Here is an 11,157-nt window from a genome sequence, read left to right on the forward strand (position 1 = left end):
GAGTTTCTATGCGTTTTCATGATGGAAATTGAAAATATTTATTTTTTTGTCTCCATGACATTGACAAACATTTTTCAGTCACCTTACCATTATATTCAATAGCATTACCTAATATTCTGTATGTTCAGAAAGTCATTGAGTAAAGCACTAATGATGCAATGACTTGCATAGAAAAGCAACATGCTGGGATGAGGGTGAATGGGGCAAATAACAGTGCAATTGACACTACTTTAACAAGCTTAAAGTATAAGCCAATAAATGTATTCATGTAAAGTAAGGTTTTATTAGTTAAACATGCCTTCTGGACAAATAACTTTATAAAATTAACAAAAAACATCCATCCACCACCTAACATACAATATACACACTACATACAGCATCTAACAAAACCCAGTAAAATTGTTACATAATACCGTAATGTGAATAACTATGTTAAACAAAGCAGGTCTTGTGCAACAATGCTAAAAACCCTTTAGCTCTCCAGATCCTGGTAGCCAGTCCATTTAAAAAGCTGGGGAAACATTTCAATATAGTGGCTTCCACTCATCTATACTGATCTGATAAGATGGGTCAAAGCAAAACGAGTGGAGGAAGCAGAAGTGAACACACAGAACTGAAACCACACCCTAGGTGGATGGCAATAGTGGCTCTCCTTCCCTTTAACTGCAAAGACTTGAAAGAACAGGACAGGTGAAAGCCATTGGCATCTACCACATTACTTTCACCTTTCTTCATTTTTCCAGATCATTGTAATGGAGAGGAGATAAGGGAAAGAAGCCAATCAAGACTATTGAGATGCAGCCTGTGTCCCTGCCTTGAATAACCTGGTTAAACCAGAACCACAGGTAGCACCTCTTTCCCCTTTTCTCACAGCTCCTTTCTGCTGAGTCAATGGCCCTATCCAAATACAGCCTTCTTTTCAAGTACTCAAACCAAACAGGCACATTGAAACTGACTTGAGACAAACAGTTAATGGAGAAACCTTGTGTGGCGTGTGCCCATGAGAAACCACAGACCAATGAAACCAAACAAGTACCGGGACAAAAATAACAAAAAAATATAAAATGTGTGTTGAACTCAGTCCAGTTGGTAAGAAATGAGCAGCAAACACTGCATTGTCCAAGATGTGACAGTGTCATTGATAGTAAGATTTGTTGACAGCAATACCATATACTATAAAACACCACTTAAAAAATTACTCTTCTGAGAGTAAATGGTCAGGTAGCAAGCTGATTAATGTAAACAGTTAATGCAAAGGTCATGCACTAAATGCATTAAAGTAACTGTCCAGTGAAAGTCTCATTTTTAAAAGCTCATTCTGTTTGCTCATACCCAAATAATGTTGTTGACTCATCCTTTACTTGTAGTTGTGGCCAAAGCATAAATGAGAGAAAACCTGCTCAGTTAAACCCCATCTCAAACAAACCGTATCAAAAAATGCTTGAAATTTGCTTGGAGAATGACATCATCCTCCTTAGCCGGGACAGGCCCGCCTGATTGGTCCAGCAGCTTTTCTCCCAAATTCTCTGATGGGGAGCAGAAGAGTACACTAGGGGAGCCACGGGCTCAGAGGGCACACTGCAGCGCACAAGCCAAGCAATCCACAGGTTGTGTTAGCAAAAAGGAGTCAGTCTATACAAATTCCATTTCAAATGATGGGGTTTGTAACTTCGCTAGCTAGCTGAGCAACAAGAAAGCAAATCCTCCACACAAAAACCATCGCCATTCCCTATTTTCAATCCTGTGGTTTGTAGCTAAAAGTTGGATGTGAAGAACCGAGGAAAGCTAGTTAGCTGTTGTTGATAGATGTAGCAGCAGCTATCTAGATAGCTAGCTTTGCTCCTAGCAATCGCGACTTGCTTGCTAGCTGTAACTAACGTTAGCTAATAACAAAAATATCAGGAATTTAAATAGTGAAAGATCAAATGGACACAACTCTCAATGTTTATTGCTGTTATAGTGAATTGCTCTAGTAGTTCCATTATGAGTTTCCAAATCCTTAATCCCATTTAACTACAGGCAGTAAGTAGCCTTCGGTATTGGTACAAAAATGGAGTGGCCGCAATTTTCTGGAACCCAACTTGCCATGGCAAGAATATATTATTTTTTGTAGCTGCTGTCCACTCTGCTGCTTACATACACAAAAGTATGTGGACACCCCTTCAAATTAGTGGATTCTGCTATTTCAGCCATACCCGTTGCTGACAGGTGTAGAAAATCAAGCACACAGCCATGCAATCTCCATCGCATACAATAACATTCTAGACGATTCTTTGCTTCCAACTTTGTGGCAACAGTTTGGGGAAGGCCCTTTCCTGTTTCAGCATGACAATGCTCCCATGCACAAAACGAGATCCATACAGAAATGGTTTGCTGAGATCAGTGTGGAAGAACTTGACTGGCCTGCAGAGCCCTGACCTCAACCCCATCGAACACCTTTGGGATGAATTGGAACGCCGACTGCGAGCCAGGCCTAATCGCCCAACATCAGTGCCAGACCTCACTAATGTTCATGGCTGAATGGAAGTTCCCACAGCAATGTTCCAACATCTAGTGGAAAGCCTTCCCAGAAGAGTGGAGGCTGTTATAGCAGCAAAGGGGGGACCAACTGCATATTAATGCCCATGATTTTGGAATGAGATGTTCGACATACTTTTGGCAATGTAGTGTAGCTTCTGCTTAGTGCTCCAACTGCTCCGCTGCCGCTCCCCCTCTCCTTGACATGGAGGGGGAAACTTTGTGTTGTACACTAAAGATATGGTGGGCATGTTCGAACTATGCATTCCATGCCTCAAGTGCAATTTCATGTTCTTTTTCAGGAGGGGTGTTAGGCTAACATGCAGCTATCATGTTGTACACAGAAAACATGATCAACATGTTCGTCCAAACTTTGTTGTAACAGTATATTTAGGCAAGTATATCAAACACAAGTAAGACATACAGGCAGTCAAGATAGCAATTATTTTTCTCGTCATTGCAAACATTTGGCTAGTTCTTTTTTCAGCAACTCTCGCTACAATATGGCAGCATAACTATAAAAATGATCACAAATATACTGAACAAAAATTAAAACAACATGTAAAGTGTTGGTCCCATGTTTCATGAGATTAAATAAAATATCCACATTTTTTCATAAGCACGAAAAGCTTATTGCGCTCAAATTTGTTTACATCCCTGTTAGTGAACATTTATCCTTTGCCAAGATAATCCATCCACCTGACAGGTGTGGCATATCAAGAACAATAAAAGGCCACTCTAAATGTGCAGTTGTGGGAGTGTGCAATTGACATGCTGACTGCAGGAATGTCCACCAGAGCTGTTGCCAGAAAATGTAATGTTCATTTCTCTACCATAAGCTGCCTCCAACATTGTTTTAGAGAATTTGGCAGTACGTCCAACCGGCCTCACAACCGCAGATCACGTGTAACCAGCACAGGACCTCCACATCCGGCTTCTTCACCTGCGGGATCGTCTGAGCCCAGCCACCCGGACAGCAGATAAAACTGTGGAGTATTTCTGTCTATAATAAAGCCCTTTTGTGGAGAAAAACTCATTCTTATGGGCTGGGCCTGGCTCCCCAGTGGGTGGGCATATGCCCTCGAGTCATGTGAAATCCATAGATTAGGACCTACGGAAATTATTTCAATTGACTGATTTCCTTATATGAACTTGATAGATTAATTTGTATTTTAAGAATAATGACTAAAGGATTTCACCCCAAATACAGTATAAATGTGTGAGGTGTTAGAGTTATAATGTAGTGTCAACCCACTAACAGAGGGGGGAAGTTAGAAACTGTTGAGAAAGCATTCCAGGGTGAAGGGGACTAAGAAACGGTTTAAAGGTGGGCGGAGCAAAGTGCCTTTGTGTGTCAAGGGATATAAAAGCTGTATGTATGTTTTTTGGCGCCAGAGCTCTCCATGAATAAAAATGCAGATCATTCTTGCTGGTTGCGGACCTTTGTTTAATTCATGATTAATCCAGAGAATTTACACCCTCTGGGAATTATTCAGAGCATTAAGTTTGATTAATTAGAGATAGAAATTCTCGTGACAGAACTGTAACTCAGTAAAATCGTTGAAATTGTTGCGTTTATATTTTTGTTCAGTGTAGCAGGCAGTAGTTGACAAACGATAAGGGCGCCCATTGTCAGGCTCTGGTTACCGGTCCGGATACACATGCTCGGGCTGCCTAGAATCTTAGGCAGACTGGAGGTGGAACCGCTAGGTAGCCTACTCATTCTGTACTTGCATGATCATTGAGAAGTGAAATAGCAGTTAGTAGGGCCTGTGTGTGTTTCAAACGCAGAGAGTTCCTATGCAAAAGTGGGGAGTTATTCTTTTTTCACAAACTCTACTCCTGTACTTCTCCTTTATTCTCTCGCAATAATACTACTACGATATGGCAGTAACTATAAAGATTAGCCTACATCAGGGGTACTCAAGTACTATTTGAGAAGGTCCAGTCACACAAATTTCCTAGGTGGCAACGGTCCGGATGGATAATGTAATTTATCGATGTAGTAACAAACCCCCACCTCACAACCCATGCGACCCCAAACTGTTCACACCCCTCTTGTTGGCGGAGAGAAAATGTTGCAGTTTTAAAGCTAACTTTCCTGCATTCTACACATTATGCACATGGCAAAGATTTTTTTTGCTGTTTTAAAGCAAAACGTCTGCAATTCTACACATTCTTTCATGTCTTGTGTGTGTTTATATGACACCAGGGGTCGAAGGCCGACCAATACGGTCCACCAGTTGAGTATGGGGGGGCCTACATCACACAAAACGCTGTTTGTTTAATGAGTCCCGCTTGTGCAACTAAAATATCTGTTACAACCGAGAAAGGTTGTATAGCCTTCAATAAATATTTTGGGGAATGGTCATTCAGTTTTTATTTTATTTCAGCTGTTCAGAAACATGAGGCAGAGATAGGCACCATCATCATGGTTCAGAAGAGGGTAAGTAAAGACAGAACCTAAAGGACGGGGGAGTGTAAGCAGCAGTCATGTAGTGTGCATAAAATAAAGTGCAGAATGTGATCCGGATCCTTAGTGGACGGGGCGGAAAACGTATTCACAGCCAAGGCCCCCAAAAAGAAGGCAAGCCTGCTGCTCCACATGGAGTTGGTAGCTAATTTGAATATTCAAGTGTTTGTGCATCTCATTGGCTGAGCTGGCAAGTCAGCTTTTTTTTACCAGTATACGCCCAAACCACTGTTTCCAATCAGGCCAAGCAAGGCACAGAGAAAAGCTGTTTTTTAACATCCTTAATTAAATTCATTTTAGGTAAATTATTTAATAGAAATCTGGAACACTGGACAGATACTTTAAAGGCCCAGTGCAGTCAAAAACATGATTTTCCTGTGTTTTATATAATTCCACACTATGATGTTGGAATAATACTGTGAAAAATTATAATACCCTTTTAGTGTAAGAGCGGTTTAAAAAGACTGCCTGAAATGTAAGCCCTTTTAGGTGGGATGGGAGTTTTGTAATACCTGGTGACAACACCAGGCGGTAAATGAGTTACTAGACCAAAAAGAAAGAGTTCTAAACCTCTCTGCCAAGAACAGCTTGTTTTCCACTCCCAGACAGTCCTAGCAAAATTCTTGCTTGAGAAAATGCTCTTTGCTAAGAAGCTATTTTTGTTGCTTTTTGACCATTTTAATTGAAAACAAATCACAGTAAGGTACTTAACTGTTACCCAAAAATGATTTGATATTGAGATAAAAATGGCTGCATTGGACCTTTAAGGAAAGCCCATTTGGCTTTGGGAGTACAGTCATGCACGCACTGAGTGTCATTCACATGACTGAGCAGCCTCCCCAGCTGTTCTTCTTGAATGTGGTGGCCCAGCGCAACCAGCCTAGGTTGTAGTCGCTGTAGGGCGGGTAGCGCAGGACGTTGACCCTCTCCAGCAACCAGCTCCGGTTCATACAGCCCCGCCTGTGGCTGAACGTCTCAAAGCCCCAGCGGCCGTGGTAGCTGCCCATCCCACTGGCACCTGGAGGGTAGATGACAGGGCAACATGATACACGGTGATCAGATCCATGTCTAGTGCTTTTCTTCTGATAATGACTACTTTATTTACGTTGTCAGACACACACTTACCAACTCCTCCAAAGGGCAGGCCTGGCAAGGCCATGTGTACTATACCATCATTGCCGCAGAAACCCCCACTACTGGTATTGTTCAACACTGTGGTCACCACCTGACAGCGAGAGGGGAGGAACATGCATTTATTCCATAAGAGTGAAGGCAGAGGCGGCCATAGAACTACATATACAACTTTAAATTATAGGAGCTCTGTGGAGGAGGCCAACATGACTATAACAATATAAGAAAATAACATATATGTGCTGTAATGAAGGTCCCCTGTGTGCTGTAATGTACCGAGGTCTCGTCAGAGAAGACGTAGAGAGCCAGGGGTTTCTCTTGGCGGTTGATGTAGTCTATGCCCTCCTCCAGAGACTCTATGGTTAGGATGGGCAGGATGGGGCCAAAGATCTCCTCCTGCATCAGAGCATCTGACTCCTGCACGTCCACCAACACTGTGGGAGCTAGAAACACCATAGAAACATCAGACTCCTGCACGTCCACCAACACTGTGGGAGTTAGAAACACCACTTGGTCAGCAAGCATTTGCTTCTATATGCCCGCTTACTCATATTTGAATGTCAAGCCACTTTAACAGCAAGGCTACCACCTAAACCTATTTCAACAATCTTTCAACTTGCATTCACACCCACAAGGTGGCAGCAGTATACAAACCAAACTCAACACTACTGCCTGCATCTCATAGTCCTCTCCTGTATCACCCCAAACTCACCGATATACCTGTCCTCCTCGCGGCTGTCCCCTCCGATCACCACCTTCCCCTTGGACTTCCCCAGCATGTCCACCAGGCGTCTCCAGTGGCGCTGGTTGACGATGCGCCCCATGTCTGGGCTCGCCCCGGGGTCCAGCCCGTAGAAGGTCTGTAGGGTCTCCTGGAGGGCGGGCAGCAGGGCGTCCCGGGTCTGGGCAGTGCAGAGGAGGTAGTCGGGCGCCACGCAGCTCTGGCCAGTGTTGAAGAACTTGGACCAGCACAGGCGCTTGGCGGCCTTCTGGATGTCGATACGGCCATAGATGAAGCAGGGGCTCTTGCCGCCCAGCTCCAGGGTGACCGGGGTCAGGTGAGGCGCCGCCGCTAGCAGGATGGAGCGGGCTACTGCCTGGGAACCTGGGGAGGAGATGGGGGAGGGTGAAGGGAGAGGAGGGGGAAAAGGGGCATACAGCCGACATTTTAAAACATACTAAAAACAGGAATTGAGGTAATATATATTATTGGTCTAGGGAGTCCTCTGTGTGACTTTACCTGTGTAGAAGATGTGGTCAAATTTATTCTTCAGCAATGACTTGGTGTCCTCTGCTCCCCCACATAGTACTGCATAGCAGTCCTACAATAATCAGAGGGCAAAACTCAAACATTAAAAACAAACTGTAAGTGACAGTAGTGATAAATGGGTGGATGGGTATTGAGCAAATATGGCACAGTTGTGCTGCATTGCACTGATGATCCACAACAGGTAACAGAAGCAGGGGAGAACCAAAGCAGTGTGTGCGTTACCTGAGACAGGTATTTGGGGAGGAGTTCTGCCAGGAGTTGCTCGGTGGCCTGACAGATCTCTGACGGCTTCAGAACGGCACAGTTTCCTGGTTCATGACATCATGGAATAAATATAATGTCATCATCACAAAATCAAACCTAATCAATAATGACATGCTAAGAGAATAAGCATTCACTTTACATATACAGTACCAGTCAAAAGTTTGGACACACCTACTCATTCAAGGGGTTCTTTATTTTTACTATTTTCTACATTGTACAATAGTAGTGAAGACATCAAAACTATGAAATAACACATATGGAATCATGTAGTAACCAGAAAAGTGTTAAATCAAAATAAATTTTATATTTGAGATTCTTCAAAGTAGCCACCTTTGCCTTGACGACAGCTTTGCACATTCATGGCAGTCACCTGGAATGCATTTCAATTAACAGGTGTGCCTTCATAAAAGTTAAATTTGTGGAATTTCTTTCCTTCTTAGTGCGTTTGAGCCAATCAGTTGTGTTGTGGCAAGGTAGGGGTGGTATACAGAAGATAGCCCTATTTGGTAAAAGACCAATTCCATATTATGGTAAGAACAGCTCAAATAAGTAAAGAGAAACAACAGTCCATTAATACTTTAAGACATGAAGGTCAGTCAATCTGGAAAACTTCAAGAACTGAGTTCTTCTTTGCTGGTGACACTGATTTATTTAGAATAAGGCATACTTAACCAGCATGGTTACCACAGCACTCTGCAGCAATACGCCATCCCATCTGGTTTGGGCTTAGTGGGACTATCATTTGTTTTTCAACAGGACAATGACCCAACACACCTCCAGGCTGTGTAAGGGCTATTTTACCAAGGAGAATGATGAGTGCTGCATCAGATGACCTGGCCTCCACAATCACCCGACCTCAACACAATTGAGATGGTTTGGGATGAGTTGGACCGCAGAGTGAAGGAAAAGCAGCCAACAAGTGCTCAGCATATGAGGTAACTCCTTCAAGACTGTTGGAAAAGCATTCCAGATTAAGCTGGTTGAGAGAATGCCAAGAGTGTGCAAAGCTGTCAAGGCAAAGGGTGGCTATTTGAAGAATCTAAAATATATTTTGATTTGTTTAACACTTTGGTTACTACATGATTCCATGTGTTATTTCATAGTTTATGTCTTCACTATTATTCTACAATGTAGAAAATAGTAAAAAAGAAAAGAAAAATCCTTGAATAAATAGGTGTCCAAATGTATGACTGGTACTGTACATTACTGACAAGGCAACATTGGTGGTGGATATAAAATGCTTTGAGCTACTGTAAAAACGCTATAAATCCAATCCATTATTATTAACAAAGCCTATAGGTATACAAATGATATATGTGTACCTGCAGCAATTGCAGCAACCAAAGGTAAGAGAATAAGATGGAGAGGGTAGTTCCACGCCCCGATGATTAAAACTACCCCCAAGGGTTCCCTGCGTATGAAACAGTCGTCCATCCTAGTGGCCTAAAAGGATGGAGAGGAAAAAGGGTTTTCTTGGACAGTTATTACAGAAGCAGCATGTCAGTAAAAAATATTCCAATTGTGTGTGTTTACATGTTGAGACATAGTAAAAAGTGGTAGAGTCAAACAGTTGACAGTGAACGTTGACGGAATCTATACCAGATTCTTGCCAATGTTGTATTCCGGCTGCATCCAGGTCCTGAGGTTTTCCATGGCGAAGTACAGGTCATTCAGCGTTATCTGAATCTCTGACAGGACTGACTCAAACTTGGGCTATGGGGGGAGAGAGGAGAGAATCAAATCAAATGTTATTTGTCACATACACGTGTTTAGCAGATGTTATAGCGGGTGTAGCGAAATGTTTGTGTTAACCAAAGACTAAACAGGTGAAGGTGAAACAATAGCGGGAGAGAGGGAACAGGACAAAAAGAGAAATAGAGGGGAGAGGTGAAGAAGAAGGGACAGGGAAAGAGGACGAGGGGCGACCAACAGAGGAAATAATGAGAGGTGGAGAGAGGGAGGCAGAGGGGACAGAGTGTATAGTAGTACCTTATGGAGGTCCTTATGGAGAGCATCTTGTATAAGCTGCTCGTTTTCTTCGACCAGGGAGAGAAGGTTCTGGAGCTGGGTCATACGGAACTGCTCTGGAATGGTCACGCCCGACCGGAACGTAGCCCTCAACCGGTCAATCACCTCACTCTGGCTGGCCATCTCTATCCACTCACAGACAGACATGGACACAAAGTGAGTTAGTGTTGAGACACCACACAACCAAAATAACCAGTGATGAGAGAAGAGCATTGTTATTGCACATTCACTTGGCCAATAGTAATAGACTTGTAAATTCCAGACATAAATAAAATTCAATTTTATTGGTCAAATACACATATTTGGCTGCTGCTTTGTGCAATCTTGGCCATTGTCTAACTAAACTTCGGTGTCTTTTAAAAACGCCCACATGAAGTAGCCTTGAGCACAGTTTTATATTTTCAGTCAAGATGCGTTAGTTGCTCATTGAGAACACACGATGAATCCAGGGGTGTATTCATTAAGTATTTTAACGGAAACCTTTTACCAGTTAAGAACGGAACAGGGAGGGACCTAGTGGAATGTGTCCAATATAAATGTTCGTTTTCGTTGCAAAATAGGCGTAATGAATTGGCCTACACATCAGGGCCCGGTTTCATCGTTAGAACCACCCGGCCCAGGTCAGGTGTAGAAAATGCAAAATGGAAAGGTAGGCTAAGAAGGTAAGATTACATTATATGCGCTATAAAGAGGGAAAATTAGGCCTTGCCGCAAGTTATTCACGGTTGATTACTCACAGCTGTGTGAATTATGGGTAATTTGGAAGAGCGCGGCAAAGACTTGCATTTCCTTCCGAAATTGTGAAAGCGTGGGCGGGATGTCACTAGTGTGACAGTCATGGATGATGCAACTTTGTAACGATTTAAACCGGAGACTATCGAATTGTTACACATTAAAACAGTTTGTCGGAAACCCTCTTTGTTAGGCTACTGCACAAACTGCACTCTTTCAGGATGGATCAAGTTGTGAAGTGCTACCTGAATTTTCCCGTAAATGGATGCTGCTGATGAATGAATGAAAAAATAAACGAAGTTAGTCGAAATTTCTGAAGAAATGAAAGTTCAAACTCACCCGTTTCTGCTCAAAAGTAGCCTAAATGGTCGTATGTTGCCCTGTCGAGACACTCTTAGACCTGTCTCTGAACTCAGATAAATCACATTCCAATTTGCCGGTGGCTTTGACTTGGTATGGGAAGCCGATGAAGGTGGAGCATTTCCGGGTGCCAGTGGTTTTCCTACCCACGCGACTGGTTTATCTGGAAACGAGAATAGACTTTTGATAGAACTTGAAAAACAAGCCTGGAAACCTGTCTGAGGGAAAAAGAGAAACATGGGTATCCATAGACTATATGCTCCTCAAATTAAAACCTGGACCTAAAGCCAGTTCTGCTGCTTTTTCCCCCCATTATTCCCCTCTAATCAGGGAATGATTTAGACCTGGGACACCAGGTGGGTGAAATTAATTACCAGGTAGA

The 11,157-nt window shown here is 42.9% G+C and overlaps 1 protein-coding gene across 2 annotated transcripts; it reads right to left on the minus strand.

Moving 5' to 3' along the window:
* Positions 1-3,945: 3,945 nt before the first annotated feature.
* On the minus strand, positions 3,946-10,910 carry LOC311103695 (aldehyde dehydrogenase family 3 member B1-like). 2 transcript variants are annotated; one of them, XM_084145309.1, is made up of 10 exons: positions 10,755-10,910; positions 9,645-9,808; positions 9,255-9,368; positions 8,978-9,098; positions 7,614-7,699; positions 7,362-7,443; positions 6,834-7,226; positions 6,398-6,564; positions 6,116-6,215; positions 3,946-6,008 (listed from the first exon to the last, which is right to left on the minus strand). In XM_084145309.1, exons 2-10 carry the CDS (start codon positions 9,804-9,806, stop codon positions 5,809-5,811), a joined length of 1,425 nt encoding a protein of 474 aa, XP_084001435.1. In that variant the 5' UTR covers positions 9,807-9,808; positions 10,755-10,910; the 3' UTR covers positions 3,946-5,808. The 2 variants fall into 2 exon arrangements, with proteins under 2 accessions (XP_084001435.1, XP_084001436.1); XM_084145310.1 differs by having other exon boundaries at positions 9,645-9,815; positions 10,755-10,875.
* Positions 10,911-11,157: the final 247 nt, after the last annotated feature.

The sequence above is a fragment of the Coregonus lavaretus genome (genome assembly GCF_964263955.1).
Source record: "Coregonus lavaretus genome assembly, chromosome: 28".
NCBI classification, from domain to species: Eukaryota; Metazoa; Chordata; class Actinopteri; order Salmoniformes; family Salmonidae; genus Coregonus; species Coregonus lavaretus.